This window comes from Trematomus bernacchii, unplaced genomic scaffold, assembly GCF_902827165.1.
Source record: "Trematomus bernacchii unplaced genomic scaffold, fTreBer1.1, whole genome shotgun sequence".
Lineage (NCBI taxonomy): Eukaryota > Metazoa > Chordata > Actinopteri > Perciformes > Nototheniidae > Trematomus > Trematomus bernacchii.
Window position 1 is genome coordinate 18407295 of NW_022988043.1, and position 24759 is coordinate 18432053.

A 24759-nucleotide genomic window follows, 5' to 3' on the forward strand; every position below is an offset into this window, starting at 1 on the left:
ATGTATATTTATTGACTGTATATGTACATATACACCACGTCTCTTCTTTCAATCTGCTGTAGAAAAGTGATCCAAATACAGGTGCTACCATCTTAAGAATTTGTTTAGTAGTGACCTGAGGGCTGGAGCTCTGGTAACGAGGTCCCGCCCTCACACCTGCCAGAGCCACTCAGGAGCCAGAGACGGTCATAGCCTGTTAGCGTGAGCCACGTTGCTGCCAAAATAGCACCATGTTAGCTGTTAGGTCAAAAAGTCACACCAACTACCCATAATATCTCTCTATATCTGTTATATGTCTCCAAAAAATGTAATCTGTCAGAACTTAATAACATGGACTTGTGACAGCTTTTGAAAGGTACATCTCCTCCCTTTTGCAATTCCAGACCCTCCGTGATAATGTTCACTGAGCGCAGCTGTCAATCATGAAGTCTCTCCCCTTTTGTATACCATTAAAGATCTACTTTACACCAAACTTGAATATACATCAGCGTGATAACAATTACCCAAAGTCGAGCTACCATCTGAAGATTTTGAAATAATTTTGATCTGGAGTCTGTTTAGCAGGGCTCGAGCTGTGGTGACAAGGTCCCGCCCTCACAACCATCAGAGCCAATCCAGAGCCAGGCACAGCCACAGCTTTTTAGCATGAGCCACGCAGCTGCTACGTTAGCACCAAAGACACTACCCATAATATCTTCCTATAAATATATGTGGCAGGTGTCAAACTTGAATATACTGTATATCAGCGTGAAAACTATTACCTGAAATGACAGAAACTAACTTTGGGAAACTGTATTTGGAGAGGACTTTTTAATTTGTCCTAAGACCCATCCTTTAAAATATGAGAGACGTGATTTATGATCTATTGTATACTTCTGCCACCCGGGGCCACTTGAGATGTTTTGGCTTGACTTATAGGTGTGCTGCAATGTCATTTGTATTTATACAATCCATGATTTTAATAATATGATAGAGGCAGCAGCTAGCTAGCTCAGATGGTGTAATACTACAATAATTTGTGGTCAAAACGCATCCGTCCACATCTTTTCCCTTTTGTCATCTCCTATGTGTCATCCCCCCTGCCGTCCCTCAGGTCCTGGACAGTATTTATTTCAGCCGTCGCTTCCACGTCCGCTGCGTTGCTCAGGCCAGGGATAAGGCGGGTCACCTTGGAACACCGCTGAGGAGCAACATCGCCAAAATCGGCACAGACGGCTCCATCTGCCACACGCCGGTAACCACGGGAACCGCCAGGGGCTTCCAGGCTCAGTCCTTCATCGCTACGCTCAAATACCTCGATGTCAAGCACAAGGAGCATCCCAACCGGTGAGACGCAACGGGCAGATGGTGGCTTTTGAAAATGGATAAACTTCTTGTTATGTATTGTTTGTTAATTTCTCCGTCTCTTTGTTCAGTATCCACATCTCAGTGCAGATCCCCCATCAGGACGGCATGCTGCCCCTGGTGTCCACCATGCCGCTGCACAACCTGCACTTCCTGCTGTCAGAGTCCATCTACAGGCAGCAGCATGTCTGCTCCAACCTCGTTACCCTCAAAGAGCTGCAGGGGGTCTCGGGTCAGTCACACAACCACACATTCACACAACCACACATTCACACAACCACACAATCACACAATCACTCCTGCGATGCCAATAAACATCAAATCACAGAATAAAACATAGTCATGTGCAGGATATTAAGTGCTTAAGTGCTCTTTTTGGTATTTTGAACAGTCGCCCACGTCTATTGTAAAACAACCAATCGGAGCCAAGTAATATCAAAGTATAGGCAGCCCTGATCAAATATTAATTAGGATTTTGTAACAGCATTGCCTTCTTGCCTCAAATGTTTTCAGAAAAGTATTTTAGTGTACTGTTAAGATAGAAAATTAGAAAATTAGCTTGGTGGTCGATGTGGTTTTGGATCGACTGGTTTCGACATGGCGGCCCGCTAACAATGATGGGGATAAAGTTACAGTTTTGGCAATAATGAAAAAGTTATTTTAAAATATGTACCAACTGTTCCTCTAAATAGGAAATTATACTTTTCTGGGGTTCTTTTAGATTTGTTATAACTAATACAAACTTTGACGACATTCTTCCACAGAGGCCGGTTTCCTAGACGACGTATCTTTCGACAGCATCTCTCTGGGGCCGGGTTACGACCGCCCCTACCAGTTCAACCCCAACGTCCGGGAGGCCAAGAGCATCCAGCTCTACAAGCACCTCAACCTCAAGAACTGCATCTGGACATTTGACGCCTACTACGACATGACGGAGCTCATCGATGTCTGCAGTGGCTCTGTGACTGCTGATTTCCAGGTACATAAGAACAGTTTTTTCACCAAATGTACCAATTAGAGACACTTTACTATGTAGCAGAACCCTCAGCAGAGTAGATTTTGAGACTGAGCTTCTACCTGATGATGCTTAGCCCTTATATTTCAGGCTACAATTAAAATCTAATTCCGGATCATCACTTAAGTTTAATCAGTCTTTGATAAAACTCCATCTAAGGTCCAGTACTGACTTGGTCTGGGACTTTTGACCATGTACCACAGTCTTCATCATCAGTATTTGCTCAGTTGTCATTAAACGGAGATTATGCATTGAACCTTTGGGCCTTCTTTGGGAACATTTTTGCTCAAAAGTAGAGATTGACAGTCTATTCTTGACTTTCAAACAAACAGTACCATGAAAACCTCCAAAACAAGTGAGTTTATGCAGCTAGGAATCTGCTTTGTCTACTGCTGTTTCCAAGGTCAAAAATGAACTGTAAAATACCTAACAATCAAGAAGACTCAAGAAGTACTCATTCACAGTACCTCCAATCCCCATGAGACCCTCTGAGGGGTCTCGGCCTGCAGGTGGAGAATGTTAAAGCATGCTGTCGTTCTTCCAGGTTCGGGACTCGGCTCAGTCCTTCCTGACGGTGCAGGTTCCTCTCTACGTGTCCTACATCTACGTGACAGCGCCGAGAGGCTGGGCCTCTCTGGAGCATCACACCGAGATGGAGTTCTCCTTCTTCTATGACACGGTGCTCTGGAGGACAGGTCAGGCCAAACACAGCAGAGACATAATGAACTGAGTGAATCTCTATTAGCAATGTATAACAAAAGGTTTCATTGTACCTTGTGCATTCCCAACAAAGTCCCTATATTATGTTCTCTATTCTATTCATGATGTGAAATGGAAATGTTGCTGTATTTATCTAATCAGATGTTGCTCTTCTGCTGTCATATTGATCTTACCTCTGACTTCCTTTTCTGTTTTTTTCTGAGTGCAGGTATCCAGACTGACAGCGTCCTCTCAGCCAGACTGCAGATCATCAGGATCTACATCAGAGAAGACGGACGACTGGTGATCGAGTTCAAAACCCACGCCAAATTCAGAGGTCAGTTCACAACATCCACTTCAGATGTTAAGTTCAAAGAAAAGTCCAGAGCTTGTTGTTTTTTCTTTAGAAAGTGTTGAGTATTTTGGTGTGAAATAAAGGATGTTCTCAGCCAGACCACTGCCATATAGAGCATTACACTTCAAGTCTTCTTCTCTTGTTCTCCCCTCCAGGTCAGTTTGTCCCTGAGCACCACACTCTGCCGGGCCACAAGTCCCACCTGATGGCCCCCGACCACCTCGGAGGCATCGAGTTCGACATTCAGCTGCTGTGGAGCGCTCAGACCTTTGACTCACCGTACCAGCTGTGGAGGGCCACCAGCTCCTACAGCAGGTCAGACACTTCATCTTGGCCTGAATCAACGCAGACATGCTGACATCTGATGGTTCAGGAAGGGAATATTAATACTGCAAGTTTTAATACTAAGATTCAGGTCAACTTAAAGAGAGAGCATTAGATTGGCACCAACTTTGCAGAAAATTATAGATATATTTTTCAATTAGTTGTTAAATCTAATCAAGATTTTGTTTTCAAGACACATTTTTATTCTGCATGTCCATGAGCCGCACCACCTGGTTTTATAAAGCTTGGTCTTGCTAGCCCATAAATCAGTTTTGATAGCAAGTGACAAAAGCACGCAATTTATTTTTAATCTCTAACTGATTTATTTGTGGCTATGTCAGAATATTAGCTGTACGACGAAACTTTGTACTAGCCACCATCATTCAATGGTATATTTATGTTAAACTTAGCTGGTCTTGTTGGCTTATGTAGGTTATATAGAGGATATATATATCATATATCATGAGCATGAAAAAAGTAATGTTTAACTACATAAGTAGACGTTACATGGAAGTTGATGTCTTGTTTGCTGCAGGGAGTCTCAGAACATTCCTTGGGGAACAACCAAAACTGTTTTGTGGAAATCGTCATGTTTGAAAAGGTTTTTATTTCAACCTGACTGTGCCTTGGTTATAATCCCCCTGGGAATATTTCAACAGGAAGGACTACTCCGGAGAGTACACAGTCTTCCTGGTCCCCTGCACCGTGCAGCCCACTCAGCCCTGGATCGACCCCGGGGACAAACCTCTGTCCTGCACAGCTCACGCTCCAGAGAAGTACGTCCCTGCTGATGTCCAAATTGTTTGATAATGACAAATGTTTTTTTAAAGGAGACATATTTTGTCAATTTTCAGGGGTTGAACCTGTATTTTGTGTTTCTACTAGAAAATGTTTATCTACTTTTTTGTTTAAAAAAAAGCGTAATTTTCCTCATACTGTCTGCCTGAATATTCATGTATTCACCCTTTGTCTGAAACGCTCCGTCTCTTTAAGCCGCCCCCTAAAAAGTCCGGGCAACTGTAGAGGCACTTTCTGCCTATTTATACTGTATGTATAGCTTTGACATCATAACATTAAAAAAAGCCAATATTCTGAATACAGGCTGTGTTCATTTCTCCCTACGACAATGCAACTACACCTGCTTTTATAATTAAAAAAAATATATATATTTATAAACATATGGGACCTTTAAGAGCCTGGTGGTGCATTATGGGAACAAAACAAATAGAAAAAAGCTTGTGAATCCTAAACTGTCTGGTGTTTGTCTGACAGGTTTCTGGTGCCGATCGCCTTCCAGCAGACCAACCGGCCCGTTCCCGTGGTTTACTCCCTCAACACGGAGTTCCAGCTGTGTAACAACGAGAAGCTGTTCATGATGGACCCGGCCACTGCTGATGTCGCCATGGCTGAGATGGACTATAAGGGAGCATTCTCCATGGGTATGTTTAGAGAAACAGAACTCAGATTTAAAAAGAAAATGCTGTTTAGAAAAGTTTACTTAAGAGCAATAAGCTGCTTATGTAGGTTGAAAATAAGTTTAGGAGACTAGTGCAATGGAGTTTGAACAGATTGCTTAGCTACCAGTTGTGCTGCGCATCCAAACAGACGACAAGTGGACATAAAAACATGTAGGACAGACAGACAAAGACTCTTTTTAATTTAGTAAGGTTCCCGGCTAACCTTTACTAACAATTTTCCTTTATTCCATGTTTTAACCATTATACCAAGATACTATTCTAATCTTCACTGCATTTAAGTTGCAGTTAAAGGTTTAAGCAACTCAAACATTTGTATGTGCAAATAAAAACAAACCCTTACCTCTGCTGCCCTCCACAGGACAAACTCTGTACGGCAGGGTGTTGTGGAATCCCGAGCAGAACCTGAACGCAGCATACAAACTGCAGCTGGAGAAGGTGTACCTCTGCACCGGCAGGGATGGATACGTTCCCTTCTTCGACCCCACAGGGACGCTGTACAACGAGGGGCCGCAGTACGGCTGCATCCAGCCCAACAAGCACCTCAAACATCGCTTCCTGCTGCTGGTACAAACATCTATTTTGTTTACTCTGGGCTGTGGTGACTTTCAAGAGCGTTATTCAAATACATCATATGTCTGCAGCTGAATATTATTATAGGATACAGGGACAATGGTTCAAGACCAGACTAGTACCCTTTATGCATGTCATCCCCTGTGTCTCCTTTCAACTCTGTCTCTTCAATAAAGGCACTGGTGGACCACAAATATCTTTAAAAAAAATACATATATGAAAAACTAACATATTAAGGATTCAGACAGCTCCAGAATCTGGCCACACAAGAGGTCAAAAGAGGTCAAACATGATATAGGAGTTATTGAAAAAATACAGGTTTACAGGTTAAATAACTACATCTTTTGTTAGTCTCACATTTGATAGATGTTCTCTTTCTATGTATGTGTTAAACTGACACTTCCTGTTGATAAGAGAGAAGGGATTGAACTGCGGGAAGCCTTTTATTGTGAAACAGATACAGTAGATGTTTACAAAGAAACCGCACAAAACATAAAATTGAAATACAAATTGGTAATTTTCTTATTTATCAAAATAGATAAACATCTTGAAAAAATGTAATCTAATAAATGAACATTATATATACCATGAAAGGCTCCAGCAGTTGGAAACGAAGATGCAACCACAACATGTTCATTACAGATATGCAAATGATCTCTATTGAAAGAGAGCAGGTTCACATTTCAGGCAATACAAATGGTGCTTGCTGAAAACCTGTCTTTCAGGTTAGAATAAACCAAAGCAAAAATGTGATTTGTTTAGTTTCAAGCGATCAATATCTGAATTTACCTTTAAACGAGGGAAGATAACATGTTTTTCCTGCAATGCTATGCAAGCTCTCACACTCACACACACACTCACACACTTGCGCACTTGCCGGACCAGTCTGACCAGTCTGACCTGTCCCACTGGATACTAGATGGTTCAAAGATATTCAAAGCGTGTGGGTTATTTGAACTTCCTTCACTCCATGTAAATGATCATCCTGGTGTTGTTGACAACCCATTTTTATGTCGGGCAGAAATACTGCTTTAATGCATGTGTCTTGCACCTACACTATGCAGCAGATACTTTTTACTCGAACGTCACTATATATATAAGTATTTGCAATTTCCAAAAGATTGAAAGAATACTCCGACTTTTTATAAAGAAAATAGAATAGAAACTGATTCTTTCTTTTCACGTTTCCTCTGCAGGATCGCAAACAGCCGGACGTTAGTGACAATTTCTTCCACGACGTTCCCTTCGAGGCTTCCTTCGCCTCAGACATCCCGGACCTGCAGAGCATGTCGGCCATGCCGGGCGTCGACGGCTTTACAATGAAGGTTGATGCTCTCTACAAGGTGTGTGGAGGCAGCTGCACTACACTGTGATGTGTAACAGCGTTGTGATGACTCGTGTTTCAGCCATTCCTCTGTTTAGCTCCTTTGAACCACTATCTCACGATCTATCGAGGTGCATTTACACCAATTAAAGAGCTCAATGCTGCTGTAATACTGACATATTAGGCTCATTTTCAGGGTCATATTTGTATTTAGTGGCTTTACTATGTCTCCATGCTTTAATGTTCAAAAACGTGATATATGAACATTTTCCAGAATTTACAGTATAATGTGGAGAAGAATGAAAAATAAAACAAAATATAAATGTTATATATAAGCTGCAAAACCAAAGGTAGAGAAAAATCTAATTACAATATTTCTGGTAGTATTGTAAGTAAGTTATCAGGTGGGACCTGAAGTGACTGCTTCACTATCTAACTCCTCCTTCTTTCTCTCTGTTGATTGACAGGTGGAGGCGGGGCATCAGTGGTACCTGCAGGTGATTTATGTAATCAGCCCAGAGTCTCGGTCCGGCCCCAGGATTCAGCGCTCAGTGACCTACGAGCTGAGCCGCCCTAAACGTGACCTGGTGGACCGCAGCGGGCAACTGACGCTCGACGAGTCTCTGATCTACGACAACGAGGGCGACCAGGTGAAGAACGGCACCAACATGAAGTCGCTCCGCCTGGAGGCCGGGCCCTCCGCCGCCTTCAATGCCCACGTGGGCAGCTCTGTGGGCGGGGGCGTGGCGGCCGTCACCCTGCTGGTCCTGGTCCTGCTGGCCGTCTGCTTCCTGTTCCGCCACTGCCGCCGCTCGGCAGCGAAGAAGAGCAAGAAGGCTCAGAAAGTATTGGAGGAGTATCCGCTCAACACCAAGGTGGAGGTGTGCATGGACAAGTGTATGGAGAAGAACTTCAGCTCCAAACACTGCACGGTCAGAAACATCAACATCAACCGCAACCAGGACGCCAACGGCCAGACCAAGGTCAAACAGGTCAACCTGGAGGTCAAACTCCACAACAATCTCAACGACGGCACTGAGGTCTGAAACACAGAGGAGAGAGAAGAAAGAAAAAGGATGAAGCGAAAGTGAAAAACAAAGGTATTTTCGAAAAGAAAGTTTGTACTTAAGGAATGAGATTTTTGTTAATGTATTTTTATACCACTTTGAAAAAGGGAAGAGTGACAGCTACGCAGCGTTTGAATCATTTCACAACTGGGCTACCTCAGGAATCCACAAACCACTCAGCTGCGAGAAACAGCCAAAACATCTGCATCCCATCATTCAAGCTCCATATTAGACCGCCACTATTATCATCACTGTTTGACTTGACATTGATATCCTTTTTAGCACCAATATGGTGGCTGGTAGCTCAGACACTGGTGATTGTTTTAATGGGAAAACTCTGCTGTATTGAGTCATTTCACTGCTACTTAATGTCACTACTGTAGAGTGGTGTGCAAGTCCTCTTCATCTATGCTACAGTTATCATGCAGATTACTTCATTTTAAGAACCTTTTCCTGTGGACTTCTACATCGGCTACAGCTGCTTCTGACTTGTGAAAGTTTTTAGTGATCGCCCGAGGCAGAATGAGTGCAGAGTGTAAATAATAACAAAAATGAATGAGACATACTCAAGTGCAATTATGCAATACATCTTGTTAATCCTACCCTCACGAGCAGGAACTTTGTTTGCATTAAACATGTATTTCAAGCCTTAGAGACATTTGTGCTGTCACCTTGAACAAAAGTGATATATTTTGTGTACGTACTGTACTCGTATAGCTGCCAATATTAAGTGCCATGCAGTATTTTTCCTCACAAATTTCAAAAACTAATCATCCAAAGTGTTTTTCTTTTTTTTTCACGAGTAAGAACATTTCCGTGTGATTTTAATAAATCAGACGCTGTTTGCATAACAAAGGTTTCACTCCCGTCCACATGACTGAATGCTTCAGTCATGTTACTACCGTTCTTATGAAAATAATCACTTTTTAAAATTATGTATTTTATAAGAGATGTGTGTCTACCTGCCTTTGTTCCGCCCAAAGACACTAAATCCCTCCCTTGTTTTTTAAACTTTTTTTTTCTCATTTATGTATTATTATGTTACCCTCTATGATGTATTATGTAACATTATGCTACTGATGTACCCATGATGTTTAAGTTACTTTAAAGTGTATGACACTGGTTGGAGAGCACTGCAAAGGAAAGAGTTTTCTTGTCTTGTGAGACATGTATTTCTCTCCATTCGTCTCCTGATCCCACCTCCTGTCTTCTTTCAAATGTGTGCCTATCAAAATAACATGGGAACAGGAAATTGTGGCAAATAACAATATATTTTTGGTGCTATCATTTTGTGAAAAATAACTACGATGCTATCAACATGATGCCTGTATTTGGTGCCTTTTTTAGTAATAAAAAATATTAAAACCCACAAAGGTATTTTTTCTTGTGCAACATGTTGTATAACATTGTGTTTATGATGTGTAAATTAACTGTATGACTAGTTTTGGCAATATATTCAACAAATCGGATGGGATCTTTAGGGACAGAAAATATCAGGTTTTTTCACAATCATCCTGGAAAGTCACACCTTTTCACTCAATTTGACAATTGGACAAAGCATTAACACTTTGAAAATGTCAAATAAACCCACCACGAGTTTAGCTAATACAAATTAACGTTACATTTGCAAAACACTGACAGTAGTGAGCTCACTGTTAGGAAACGCTCATGTTCATAAACAGGAAAGTTAAGAAAAATATGAATGTGTTTCCTTTTAATAGAAAAAGCTATTCAAAATAATGTGACGGATTATATAAACCCGCTGTTTATATTTCATAATTATGAAGAAAGGCGTTGGCCACATCTAATTCTTTTCAGAGGCAGGCCTTCTATATTTATAAATTTGAAATGTCCGAGCGGTCCCTGAAGGTGTGCACAGAGTGGGCGTGGCCAGGTGACTTCAGGTGGATATTTCAGGTTCCGCAAGGAGAAAGCAGGTGTGGCGGAGAAAAACTTTTCCAGTTCAAAACTCAAATCCAGGTGAGCTACCCTTTCTTCTTATACATCGCTTTTTAATACTTGAAGTTTATTCTTTTAAATGATATGTTTTAATTCCTTTTTATCACGAAACAAAACCATGTGCTTTGATCTAACGATGTGATATTTTGTATACGGTAATTTCTGTTAATTCCATTGGAAATAAGATCGAAAGGTTATTTGTTTCTGTGTAACTTTTTATCGTACTGATTCTGAAAGTTTGATGTAAAATGAACATATTCACCAGCTGATTAAACATGGATGTGTCAACATTATCCTGTGACAGATTTTGGCAGAGCTTCACGGATGTCACAGCAAACAGAAATACTAGACTGCTCTGAGGTCACAATTACAGTATTTTAATGGATGGATGAAGACTAGTGAATACATCTCCAAATATATGTCGCAGTAGCACAGGTTAAAAAAAATAAGAGCAAAAGCAATGCTCTGGTTTTTAATAGTTAAAAGTTCATCTCTGTTTTCTTTCTCAAAATGTAGAGTTTTCTCTTGAGATTAATCAGTAGTCAAATAATTGTGATAAGTAAAGTTAACATAAAGTAATATTTTATCGTAAGACATGCTATCGAGTTTCACAGGAAGCAATCTAACAGACTATTATAAAAGGTTGAATGAGATATAAAGTAACAAGACCACTAAACACTGCTTGACTGAACTAAAAATGTTCCAATGCATTGCACACACTATGGCAAGGTTACCTAGTAAGACATTATACAGTAAACACATTTAAATTGCATTTGTTAACTATTTCTATCATCAACACTTTTTAATTTGTGCTGTTTTTTATGAATGGAGTTTGGTGAGAATAAGCCAAAATTATGCTAGAGCTTGCCAAGATAGAACGTTTATGAATGATTATTTTATATTTTTCACAGAGTAACTTCCCGTTATCATGGCGTCTTTATGGGTAAGTCAAAATATGTATTTTGTGAAGTTTTACCCGATTGTAGGCCTACTGCCTACATTTATACTTAACTGATTAACATTCTGCAGGATGACTTGGACAGTCTTGTGAATTCCCCTTCCTCGTTCGAATCTACAGTAGGTCCAACCTAAACTTTACACTGATTTCAAGCTTTACAATGATATTTATGATTGCACAGCACAAATGATGGAAAATGTAAAACAATTATACAAACTGTCTGTTCTTCAGACTGGAGAGAGAGGAACCATCAAGCCCAAAGCAGACTTTGATGCAGGAGACGATACTGTGGCACTGAGGAAGGCCATTGAAGGACTTGGTACAAATACAAATACACACACACACACACACACACACACACACACACACACACACACACACACACACACACACACACACACACACACACACACACACACACACACACACACACACACACACACACACACACACACACACACACACACACACACACACACACACACACACACACACACACACACACACACACAGCAAAATGAGGAATAACAGAGGATTTTAGCAGTCAGAACAACTAAAGCAGCAGTGTTAATAATAACAGAAACGCCAAAGAGTCACATACAGTAATAGAAATATATATATAAAAGCATTTATTTTAATTGTGTAGCAGTCAGTTTATAATTTTGGCAGCACTGTTGAGCATTTAGAAAATGCATTACTATGTACTATACTTGGGTACAATTTTGAGATACTTGTACTTTACTTAAGTATTTCAATGTTTTGCTACTTTGTTCTTCTACTCCTCTACAGTTCAGAGGTAAAAAAGGTGTACTTTTACTCCACTACATGTATTTAATACCTTTAGTTACTTTACAGATCTGGATGAATGATGTGAAATATAATCAAGTGTTAAATCAGACTTTAGTTCCACCTGGAGTAAATTCACAAGCTACCCTGCAGTATACAAAGTCATTCAAACCAGCTGCTAGTGATGTTACGTTCTGGAACGATCCGATTCTTTTGACCGGCTCTTTGGTACGAACAACGGGAACCGAGTCGTACTTGGTGAGAGCCGTTCTTTTTATCGTTGGTTCACTGCCAGCCATAAATCCACTCGCCTTTACGGGAACTTGCTTTCCTGAAGCACAATGTGGAGGGAGAGCTCTCTCCTGTCAGACTGAGAGGCTGATAACTACAGCTCAGTGAGGTAAAGGACTCTGAGGGTTTAGATAGTTCACTTTAGTCTGAGTTATCTCAGTGGGTCTCAAACAGTTTGATCACAATTTATGTAAACACATATTTCCAAGGCACTCCTTTATAATTATTAGGATAAATAAAAACAGGTTTGAAATCATTCCAATGTATACTATAGGACAGTAAACCAAAAATATCGTTTAAAACTGGAGAGATTAAAAAATATGCATAAATAAATGTTAACTGGGTAAAATAAGATATGAATGAAGAACAAAAATAAAAAGTTACATTTATTTGTTATTGGCTATGGTAGGTTATTGGTTATGTTCACATACTTATTTGATTATTAAAATGAAAACCAATCTTTTTCATATGGGTGTTTAAATCTTGCCTATAGGGCAGCAAATTGGTCAGAACCAGCCCTGGTGTCATCCCCACAGTACCCCCCATTTGAAACATGTTCCCACGGCTATGGATGCCTAAATCCATGAGTGGGAAATATAATCTACGTATTCGTCCAGTATTGGATCTTCTAAAGTTTCACCATCCCTGAATAAAACAATAAATCTATGTAGGTTATTGGGTTATTTTTCAATATTTGGCAGATGGGACCAAAAAGGGAGGTGTAGCTCAACAGGAACCTTTGATCTTGTGTTGGTTGGGTAACATTGACTCTGTAAACACGACTCTTAAAGTATGTGGGTCACACTGCAGCTTTTCTAAGTAAAATACTTTGATAAATGGTAGTTTTAAAACGCTTTTGCCTTTTTACTTCTGATGCTAACTGATGTGAGTCCCATGGTCCCCTGAAGTGGCTGAATTACTTTAAATATAGTGTATATATATTCAGGTTTACAATACACGTCCTATTCTTCATAAAGCAGGAGGCTAGGACTCCCACAGCCAATTACTAAGAACATCTATGTAAGGAGGTCTTTTTAGGTTTTAAACAATGATATGATATATGAGGATTTGACTTCTAATGGATTATTTTTACTTTACTTCATGCACTGATTAATACTGCTTGTTGTTGGCTTCTGTTGCGCTAACGGATAAAAGAAGCTGTTTCTACAATAATGTGGAGGGAGAGCTCTCCTGCAGACTGAGAGGCTGATAACTACAGCTCAGTGAGGTAAAGGACTCTGAGGGTTTAGATAGTTCACTTTAGTCTAAGTTATCTCAGTGCGTTCACACCAAGTACTTTGCCGTATTTATTGGGTCTCAAACGGTTTGGTCACAATTTATGTAAACAAATATTTCCAAGGCATAAATGATAAAAGATATAAATGAACCACAAAAATAAAAAAAGTTACATTATTTGTTATTGTCTATGGTAGGTTATTGGTTATGTTCACATACTTATTTGATTATTAAAATGAAAACCGATCTTTTTCATATGGGTGTTTTAGAGTTGTACCCACTAGATCAGGTCTCTAGTAATTGGGTGCTCAAAGTGCACCAGATTGAAGCATTTTACTTTAAAATGTTAAAACAAATCTTCCCAGGGGGGCATACCCCGGACCCCCCTAGAGGATGTGACGTCCACCCCCCAAATCAAACATGTTCATACAGTACTAAATGCATTTGAAGCCTTTTTAGACAAGCTGTCCACCATGTCAATACGTTTGTAGTATATTGGTCTTTTGTAGAGGTTTTTCATTGCCAGCTAAAATCTTGCCTATAGGGCAGCAAATTGGTCAGATCCAGCCCTGGTGTCATCCCCACAGCACCCCCCATTTGAAACATGTTCCCACGGCTATGATATCTGAGTACTTCTACTTTTACTCAAGTACAAGATCTGAGTACTTCTACTTTTACTCAAGTACAAGATCTGAGTACTTCTACTTTTACTCAAGTACAAGATCTATAGCCTACTTATGCCACCTCCGTTTAGCTAAAGCTAACGTTAGCAGATAGTGACAATGTATGCTAGTTAGCTAGCTCAACGATTCCTTAAAGGTCTCGTGTCATGGCCATTTCCACTGATCATAATTCCATTGTTGAGGTATACTAAAATAGATTTATACTGTGCAATTTTCCAAACTCACATTGGTTTCTCATACAGCATCTCTGTAAAGTATGTGTATTCACCGGTATTCACTCTCTGTCCTAAACGGCTTGTTGGAGCTCCTGCCCCCCCTCCCTGTGAGCCCAGTGTGCTCTGATTGGTCGGGACGTTGAGAGGCTCGTTGCTGCTCGTTGCTGCGAGCTGCTGCGAGCAGCAGAGAGGCTTCCGGGTTGGCGATACAGCGAGAACAAGCTAAACTCATCCTGAGCACACAAACAGTCACAGCCGAAGTAAAAACAATAAGTGTGGCTTGATATTGAGTAAGAAAAAGGTTTATAACGCTGTGAGAATGGGTCTGCGGAGAGCATTTCTCCGCGATCCCAACGTAGTAGCCCGAAAAACGTTTACCCATTTAAACAGTCTTGGTAGATACCTTGTTTGTTTTAAACATCATAAATACACAAACAACAATGAATACTTACAGGTTGTGTACCCGAATCTCCCGCTGGTCCAAACAAAGTAGAAACAGCATCGTTCTTCAGTGCCCTACGCTGTACATATCCGTCATGAATCGCTGAAAGGTTTGGGAAGCTTTGTTTCGTGAAATGCTGGCAGAGGGTGTGGCCTCTGGGTATCCCCACGTCACAGTACCCAGGGAGTAAACAATGGAAAAAGAGAAATCTCCAACGAGGCGTTCTGGGGCAGCATAGACAGGTCTTTTCTGTGTTAGAGTTTTACTCGCTACAGGGTGTACTTTGAGGGTTTGTGACTTTGCAGACCGTTTACATGCATAAAAACCTTCATAACACACAAGGGGACGGGTAATAACCGGAAAAGCATGACATGGGCCCTTTAAATATTATTGCGACAGAAAAACGTTTCAGTGTACATCACGCTCTGCTGCTCCAACAGGGAGCTCTGCTCTGAACACCTGAAAGGCCCGTTCTAACAGCAGTAATGTAGCTGCTGAAGCTAGACCCTCATCGCGGAGCAGCAGAGTTCAGCCGACAGACAGGAAGACTCGAGCACACAGCTCACGCTTCATTATATTATATAAAAAAACACCATGCGCGTCATGATGGCTCATAACAGCTGCAGATTACTCCGGGTTATTTTATTTACTGCATGGAAATGTACATCAATACACTTGTTATGTTTATTGAATGTCCCTCCTCACGTTTCTTCTTTTTTTTTTATGTTCCAGGCACCAAAGACAAGGTTTTAATTGACATTTTGACCCATCGAAGCAGCGCTCAGAGGCAGCTCATCTGTGAAGCTTACCTTGGAGCCACTGGAAGAGTAAGATATAGCTGCTGTTTTAACTTCAAATGTTTAGATCCAGAGTGAATTAAAGAATCATTTTTATATAGTTCATTTCGAAACAACTCAGAAAAAAGTTTGTACTTTGTTTAAAAAGCAGCTTGGTCTCATGATAAATGAGTCATGTATGCTGAATCATAATTAAAAGCCTGGACCTAGCCCTGTGCTCACAGACATCACACAATGAGCTCCTTTTTCATCTTATTTAAAACCCATTTGTACTATTAGCTTAGCTGGATTGGGTTGCATTACTACAGAAGTAGGAGTCTTTGTATTTACTTTACACCAATTTTATTTAAAAAAAGGTACTTAACATTTTGGCATTATACTATTGTGTAACTAAAGGTTGCATGTTACCAGATGTGGTTCATTACGTCCTGTGAACCTGACACCTGAGGTGATATTTACTGTTCATCTTTCCACCAGAGCTCTTATACACAGCGACACATTCTTTGATGTAAAATTGTATCTGGTTATGAGTCTGACTGTGGGCTAAAGGCCTGGGTGTATTTGCATGGGTGTGGTTGTAAGTGTGTGTGCTTCTGTTTGAGAAGTGACAGGTTGTGTTTACGACACAGACTCTAGTGGAGGACCTGAAAGGAGACACCAGCGGAGACTTTGAGGACCTGCTGGTCGCGCTCGCCACCCCGCCTGCAGTGTACGACTGCCATGAAGTGATGCGGGCCATGGAAGTCAGTTCATGTCAGATTTATAATTTTCTCTCTGAGGGGTTTCTTTTTAACTTTTAACTTTACAAAATAAGTATTACTATGAGGAAATAAGTATATTCTAAAAACATTTAGAGTACATTTGGCGCGTTCACACCGCAGTACTTTTCCCACTTTAGTTCCGATATAGTTCCGAAATGTCGCGTTCACACCAAAAAGAGCCGGAACTAAAATGAGTTAATGAGAACCTTTTTACCCCCTTTTCCGTCAGTTTTCCGTCCCTGCTAGAGAGCAGGTACTTTCGTGGGAGAAAAAGGTTCCTATGTCTGATTGGCTGGGCGGAATGCAAACCACGCCCCGTAAAACTCCCAAAAAGTTTTGTGAAGCCGCCATTTTATTATCCTCGCATTAGCATTATTAGCATTAGCATTAGCCCAGCACAGAAACGCAGAGAGACTAATTTATAGCAACACAAAATAAAACATGGGAGCGGTGGAGATGAGGAGGTGTCGGTGTTCTGGCGATTTACTCGGAAGGCTTCAGTAGAAGCTGCTGGGAGTCCCAGCAGCTTCTACTGAAGCCAGTCCCCAACTCCGGGGACTTCCGGCCGGGGACTTCGGGTGGCAGTATACGCCGTGAAGTTGTTTGCGGCCTGCCAGTAAACCCAAAGCAGAAGAAGAAGAAGTGACGTCAGCGGCTTCATTTGCCTAATCCTCCCCCAGGGACTTATTCCGGTGTGAACGCGATCTGTACTTAGTTCATCAGAACTAAAGAGTTCTCATGAACTAAGTTCTGATGAACCTTTGTGGGAAAAGTACTGCGGTGTGAAAGCGCCTATATTGAGTTTGCAAGTAGAACTGAGAATAATACATTGTATAGGTTTGTTTTTTTTAAACGTAACTATGTTAAGAACCCTGATTCTTAGCTAAAGCCAATCCTTAAAGGTAGGGTAGGTAAGTTTGAGAAACCGGCTTGAGATACACTTTTTGTTATATTCCATGGAATGCTCTTAACATCCCGATAGCAATGAATATATTAAGTGCTTTGACAAAAAATCCATAAAAACATGTCATCTGTGGAAGCCGTAATACTGTAAAAAGCACGACCAATAATTTTAGCCGGCCCGGCTAAAATAACTGGATGGCCTACCTGCCTGTCAGCCTTCCATCTGTGCACAAACTTATCTCGTGCCCTCATTGGTCATGTGCGCGTTCGTGTGTGTTGGAGGAGGGGCTCTGTAAGGAAGTGGCAGATTTTTTCCGGCTGTGTATTTTCATATTCTAGCGCACTCGAGCTGGTTTCTCCAAAATTACCTACCCCACCTTTAAGTCTTGCTTATCTTCTTTAATGTCTCCCTCCATTTGTAATAAAGTGGTTTCACCATTTAATTTAAAGTTACATTTTAAACATGGAATGTACTATGAATTATATGCATAGATCAAATAGAGTTATTTTAGTCTGTTTATAGGAGATATTTGTACCCTGCTGAAAATGTATTCATGCAGGTTACCACTATCATTAATAATTGTTGTTGATAATGTTATTGGCATTCAATTCATGTGTGACGTTGCAGGGAGCTGGGACAAAGGACAGCGTCTTGATTGAAATATTTGCCTCCAGATCCAACCAACAAATCAAAGCTCTCTCTGACGTCTATCTGGAAGGTAATCCATTTACTGCCTTCTTGATTATCCACATATTTGCTGCAGTTAAATCAGCAGGTCATTGGTCTTTTCCTTAACAATTCACCTTAACTAGTACTGAACGTCATGTTGATGAGAAAAGAGTTGAAGAAGAGGCCATCAGTATTTAGGAAAAGATATCTGCGGTGCCAAAATAATCTGACTGCACCTACCCTGGGCGACATAATTATGATGCACTAACGGATATTATGGACGTACATCTGCTGTGGTGAAACTACAATTATCCGTAGATGGAGCGCATTTAGATACCTCACCCTGTGCATTCTCAATCATCCTGTTGTCTCTTATGGCCTTTATGAACGTTGAGAACAATGACAAACATGTTACTCCATTATTCAAGATATTTTTAAACGTAACTCGCATGATCCACATTTGTCGATCCTGACCGGTTGTCTCCATGAACGACCGAATGGTCACTTTAAATGGCGGCTGCAAGATAATGTGGAACAGCATTTTGTCCTTTTCATTTCGTAAAGGATAGTCCATTTCACTACTTTAGGAACCTTCCTAAGGGAAAATGACAATTCTAGTGCAACCCCAGTTAATGTGAGTGAATGACAGCCCATCTAAAACACTGGACTGACTAGCTTATTCAAGAGTATACATTTCTTGTATTGTGATACATTTTGTTTTTTGAGTGGTCCTAAAACCCAGAAAAGACAGAGCATTTTACTACTTCCCTCGAAGTCTAGACATAAAATACATCCGTAAATAGCCCACTCGTGAATGTCAACACAACTCCGTCTTTAGCCCAGTGGTGGTGATACTCAGCCACGCGACCGTGATGTAGTTCGTTAGCTTAGCTTTTTATTTCTGCCTTTTGCATTTTCGTTTCAAAAATCACAAAGTGGTGTTGTATGTGGAGATTATCCTGCTGAACAAAAAGTGTTAAGTATCACAAATCTGTGTTGGCCGCAAAGCTGATTTTCTGCAAGTTAGTGAAATAATTGGATTTTGTCGAAGGAGCCCTTGCAATGCTAGTTTCCGGATTAGCCTACAAAAAGATCATCATCACTGCACCGCTTTTTATCATGAGTTTGTTTCCCTCCACAGAAACCGAGAAGATGTTGACCCTTGACCTGAAGAGTGAAGTTTCCGGAGACTTTTCCAATGCGCTGCTCTTGCTGGCCGAGGTTTGTCTTCATGATAAAGGAAAACTGTGTCCAGATATATATCTTTACTTACATAAGACCGGTGATATTCCGGACAGAGTGCAGGGATAGGTGCACCAGAGAGAAAAGAAAGTCAAACTTCAGTCACGAAATTAAGTGAACAAGTTCTTTTAATATGTTTTATTTGTGTAGGGATCTGGTCACATTTTAAGATTTCATATCACATTGTCCTTCCCCCTTTTATGTATTCCCCTCCTTTCAAGTAAAGAAACAATTGAAATAGTAGTTTAAAAAGAAAATTAGGAAAAAAAAGAGGTTACATACAGTGTATGGGGCGAAGCCTGCGAGCTAGTTCAGGCAGTCAACTCGAGCACTTATGCTGCATTCATACATAACGCCCCTTGCCACTCTACAACCAACCAAACAGAGTCTCCTTAATATGCCGCTCTATTTAACCTGCCAGATCTCTCTATGCATTGCTTGCTGCTGCTATTGCTGCTGCTACTTCCACGTCGCTGCTGCTTGCCTGCCCCACCACCCAGCTTCCACCCCAGCTTCCACCTGTGCTCGGGCGGGTTAGTTATGTAATCATCACTCATCGTGCTATGTATATCTATGGAGTGATGATGCCCGAGCCTAGTCGCCAAACTCAACTATATGCTGCTTCTAATAAACATGTTAAAGAAACACGTGAGTTGTCTGACTGAACTATAATAGTGAGAGTGAACTGTGCAGGTTTTTAACAATCAGTCCATTCAAAACATGTGTCATCTTCATATTCATCGTAATGACTAAACGTAAAGGGATAGTAAACCAGTTCAGTTGGATATGAAAAAGGCTTGTACGCACGACAGGAGTTTCTACAGTGTGAAGCCACCTTACTTTCCACTTTGTGTTTCATTTAAATAAGAGGTATAGAGGGGCTGCAGGGTCCCACGATTCAATAAAGTCAGACTGAAGCACTCCTTTGTGCATCAGTCAATCCTCTCAGTAAATACAGAGCTGAATCCCAGATCAAATGCACGCTGAAGGCTCTTTGAGCAGCTTTTCTCTCACTGATTGGGCTGTTATGTTTGTTTGTGTTTCATGTATTTTTGTCTGGATATTTGTCTGTTAATGTTGGACATGGAGCTGCTGTGACGCAAGTCAAATTTCAGACTTGATCTGACAAATAAAGTAATATCGTATCGTATCGTATCGTATCGTAATGTTGGTTTTTAAATGATATTTTGTGTTTATTTTTCAGGGCAAGAGGGATGACAACACTGCAGTGGATGCAGATAAGGCAAAGGAAGACGCCAAGGTGCAGTATGAAGCATGTCTGAACATGTTTAAATAGTGGAATATATCATGTAAAGTGCCCTGATTATAATTCCCTTGAAGCACACCAGTGAAAACTACACATAAACAAACTGTACAAATGACAAAACATATGTGAGATGACTTTAAGCAAAGTGATAAACGTGCAATTAATACAAACACAACAACATACCTCGTTGGCTGCATGATCTGAAACGGAGGGAAGTATTCTTCAGTCCTTTTATAACTATAGTATCATAAACCTAAACTTAAACTAACGGAGCTGTAAAGTGTCCGTGCATCTTACTTTCGCTCTCACTCACGCAAGAACAGCACAACGAGAGGTGAGCTTTGATTTAAAAATAAAAAAGCCTCTTAATCTTACACACATGAAATATTACAACAATAAATGTTTAGTAGCCTCAGGAAAATACAAATTACAATTAAATTAAATGTGAAAAGCTACACTTGCATTGCTTTGTGTTATGTAGGTGTTTGTGCATGTAAATGGTCTGCAAGGCTCCTGCACACCCCAGGAGAGAACATTTGGGATGTAATACTCACACTTCTATTGGCTAGCGCTCCAACACATTGTACGTGATAGGCTGAGAAAGGAGGTGCTGCAGCAGAGGCACTTTTTGAACGTTAAAGCATGTAAACATGTCACAGTAGAGGCACAAAATACAAATCTGAAATTGAGCATAATATGTCCCCTCTAATATCTTGAATCTATTCTGTCCACAGACCCTTTACGATGCTGGGGAGAAGAAGTGGGGCACGGATGAAAGTACATTTGTTGACATCCTCTGCCACAGAAGTATACCTCAACTGAGACAAAGTAGGTCACATTGAGTTTACACTGTGTTTAATCTACACTAGAACACATTCAATGGTCAATTTGAGATTGGAATTGTAAACTGACACTTTTTCTTTTGTGTAGCTCTTGTTGAATACAAGAACATCAGTGGAAAGACTCTGCAGCACAGCATCGAAGGAGAGATGTCAGGGGAGCTGGAGGAACTCCTGGTGGCTATAGGTGTGTGCTTTACATGTTATATGTACACAATGTGTGGAAAGTGTTCACAGAATGATATCTTCAATAGTCTCTTATGGGAGTCATTTCTTCTTTCTTATAGCTTTTTACTTTTGTATAAAATCAACTTTTAACCACATTGTTGTTTTAAACTTTTGTACTCCTCCAGTGAAATGTGTGAAGAGCGTACCGGCCTTCTTTGCAGAGCGCCTGTATGAGAGCATGAAGGTGAACAAACAGTTTTTATTAAAAGGGTATAGCAGAGGCCAAGGAAAGAGAAGCTACTCACCGCATCAGCTACAGTAGGGTTAGATAACTTGGTGCCTGCTGGAACATGGTAATCACTGCAGTCATTATCCAATGGAAGGCTCTTACACATTGGCTTAGTTAAATCCAGTTGTTGACTGGCTGTTCAGCAGTGAGAAATGTAAAATAAATTATCTCCTATCTTTAAAATTCCTAAATTGTTCTCCTACTTAAAGAGGCCCTCTTATGCTTTTTGGGGTTTTCCAAAGTTCGCAGAGGGAGTTTCTCTCCCACACACTCTACATACTTATTCTATAAATGTGCTCTGCTTACTTATCATCATAGTATTCCAACTCTCCAATTACCTTAAGCATGCACAACACCTAAAAAAAAACGTAATTTAGTATGAATACTGAACATTTTAAGTATATTTTCAGAGTCGATACAATACACACTAAAATATTTAGTACACAGCCTTCTACCCGTACCCCCGCAGTGGCCTCCTAATCTACTAGAAGTGATCTTGTTTTATACATTGACAGAAAAGTCAGTAGTTATTTCATCAAATAGTTTTTTTCCGTGTGTTTTGTCAGGGTGGAGGAACAGACGAGTCGACTCTGAACCGGATCATGGTGGGCCGCTCTGAGATCGATATGCTGGACATCAGAGCCGAGTTCAAGAAACTCTACGAGTACTCTCTGCACTCTGCCATTGAGGTGAGGTCACTGTACATACAAGGATTTACTGTAATGGGAAGTAATTATAGGACTATCAATTCAACTATATACGTATATAAGCACTATTGATTTTTTAAAGTATTTGTTTGAATAGTCAAGAGGTCCTATGAGACACACAGACTAAAAATGACTAATCCGCGGGTAACAGGAGCATTCTCCATATGACATAAAACTCATGTTACTAACTTTGGGAATCTTTAAATGCTTATTGGTGAGGTATATGTCGTCTGATTTATGTTAAATGTTGGGAGTTTTCTGACTGTTGTGTTTTTTTATTTTTGCATCCTGTGGTTACATGGTTGGATTTGGTCTCAGGACTTGATGATTCAAAAACTAACCATCCATGATTTTTAGAGACTACTGCAGTTTTGCTGAAAAGTGAGAATAGTTTCCAGGGTTAAGTAAGCTTGCTACTCATTTCAACTATTAAAACACTACAGACCTTTTTAAAAGGAAAATGTCCACGCTGTTTGGCCCACTCTCCTAGGTCAACACACAACAGCTCCATTAGCTTGTGAATGTTTGTTGAAGGTATCTGAAAACAGAATATAGAAAGGGGCGTAAAAGGACTACGTACAATATACTGCTGAATCTAGCTGTTTTTCAAAAGTAAAGAAGATTTAAAAAGTTTTCTTACTTGTGGAACTACGGTGGTCAACAGGTGCAAACGCGCTACAACGGCCTAAAACGTTTTCATTAGTTTCAGCATTTATATGCAGTCCTTTGAGTAAACGCTGCACATGTTTCGTCAAGTTGGTGAAGATATTTCTTCATTGGTATGCGTTTGGCCAATTTGTCTTTTTATATTTGCATCGTTTTTAAAGCTGCAGTGCGTTTCTCCTAATGGAAGTGTTTGGGGCCGTTGTAACCGGTTGCACCTCTCGGCCACCGTAGGGAACAGCTCTAATATTAGAAATGTAGCCAAACTATGGGTAAGTTAGCAAGTTGCTACTGCTGTAACGCACAATGTCCGTGTGAAATATAACCACCTTATAACTCTAAAATGAATTATAATCATCATTCAACAATTATACCTCCCATGCTCATCTTAGTTTTAGTCAATTAAACTATTACAAATCATCATTCTTTAAATGATAGAACATGCTTATCACCATTAGTGGAGCAAGTACTCATCCATGTCTATGATGATCTTTTACTGCAGTAAAATACAAAGTACCACAGTGTAGAAATACGAGTCATCTTGTACTCAAGGGGAACTGAAGCAGAGAAATAAAAGGGTAAAAACAACAATATTTCCCAATATTAATTTATAATTAATTAATAATATGCAGCATGAAATCGAAATGATCAAGTGAAGTGCCTAAAAATAATACTTGAGTTAAAGTACCTAGTTACATTCCACCGCTGAGGGTAAATGTGTTGTGAAGACTCTTTTCTCCTCGCCTGTGTTGCTGTGTCCTCCAGTCAGATCTGTCGGACAGCCTTGGGGAGTGTGTGACGGCCATCTGTGGAGGAGAGGACTAACTAACACGAGGTCTACCTGAGGACAAGAAGAATCTGCTTCCTCTTGAACTCACATCCTCTTCAGATACTAAACTTTCAGCTTCAAACTACTAACCTGTAACTTGTTTTTTGTCAACTGAAAGACATGTTGTATACTTATAAAAAAAGAGTTAATAATCTAATGAGAAATCTTAAAATTCTGATTTCGAACTTGAAGATGTCAACTGAAGTCTTAATATCAAATTCTGTTCTGTTTCAGTCTGATTGCCGAGGGAAATGGGAAAAGAGTCTGCTAAAAATGTGCGGAGGAGATGATGACTAACATCGAGAGGCTTTTGCTCTCTACGGCTTTATTTTCATTTCTGTCAGTTTTATCATCCTTGTCGACGAGAGTATCCACATGTCTTTTGAAATGCTCGAGGAAACAGCTGCTCTACTCAGAAGCTTAAAAACGTTATTTATTGAAAAAGGACATTTCTACTCAAAACCAAATAATGACGAGTTGTTTAGCTTATGGAGATTGTTGATTACAAATATAGAAAAAGGAAAAAAAATGTTGTTCATCGTGTTGTTATTCGAACTGTAAATTGCATCAGGAGGCCCATTTTTTTTTGTATGACATTCTTCAGTGTATTGGTAAATGGATTAAAAAAATAAATAATTGATTGAAATTTGGACAGTGGCTTTGAGTTTTCTGTGATTTGTTGAATTGTGATATGCATGCAAATGTATTAACATAAATGCAACTTAATGATAAATACATCAGTAAAAACACATCATACAATGTTAATGTAGTGCTTTATTGGCAATTTATTGTAATAAAGAGATTATTTTAAGGGTCTTACATTTTGGAATAATTTAATATTTGCTTTTAAAATAAATACAAATATAGGTTTCTTATCT

At 40.1% G+C, this 24759-nt stretch overlaps 2 protein-coding genes across 3 annotated transcripts in view; both read left to right on the forward strand.

Annotated features, from left to right (window-relative positions):
• fras1 (Fraser extracellular matrix complex subunit 1) overlaps positions 1-9543 on the forward strand; it is a 281858-nt gene extending 272315 nt beyond the window's left edge. Inside the window, 11 exon segments of the mRNA XM_034118256.1 lie at positions 1094-1326; positions 1416-1576; positions 2109-2323; positions 2904-3054; positions 3288-3395; positions 3569-3728; positions 4397-4513; positions 5010-5176; positions 5574-5779; positions 6982-7128; positions 7577-9543. Coding sequence (XP_033974147.1) covers positions 1094-1326; positions 1416-1576; positions 2109-2323; positions 2904-3054; positions 3288-3395; positions 3569-3728; positions 4397-4513; positions 5010-5176; positions 5574-5779; positions 6982-7128; positions 7577-8155 — 2244 coding nt within the window. The 3' untranslated portion in view covers positions 8156-9543.
• Positions 9544-10059: 516 nt separating this feature from the next.
• On the forward strand, positions 10060-24533 carry anxa3a (annexin A3a). 2 transcript variants are annotated; one of them, XM_034118544.1, is made up of 14 exons: positions 10060-10156; positions 11047-11078; positions 11165-11212; positions 11325-11412; positions 15479-15573; positions 16173-16286; positions 17836-17926; positions 19019-19098; positions 20324-20380; positions 21121-21214; positions 21317-21412; positions 21579-21637; positions 22249-22371; positions 23818-24533. In XM_034118544.1, the coding sequence occupies exons 2-14, from the start codon at positions 11064-11066 to the stop codon at positions 23875-23877; spliced, it is 1020 nt and encodes a 339-aa protein (XP_033974435.1). In that variant the 5' UTR covers positions 10060-10156; positions 11047-11063; the 3' UTR covers positions 23878-24533. The 2 variants fall into 2 exon arrangements, with proteins under 2 accessions (XP_033974435.1, XP_033974434.1); XM_034118543.1 differs by having other exon boundaries at positions 24116-24533.
• The last annotated feature ends 226 nt before the right edge of the window (positions 24534-24759 follow it).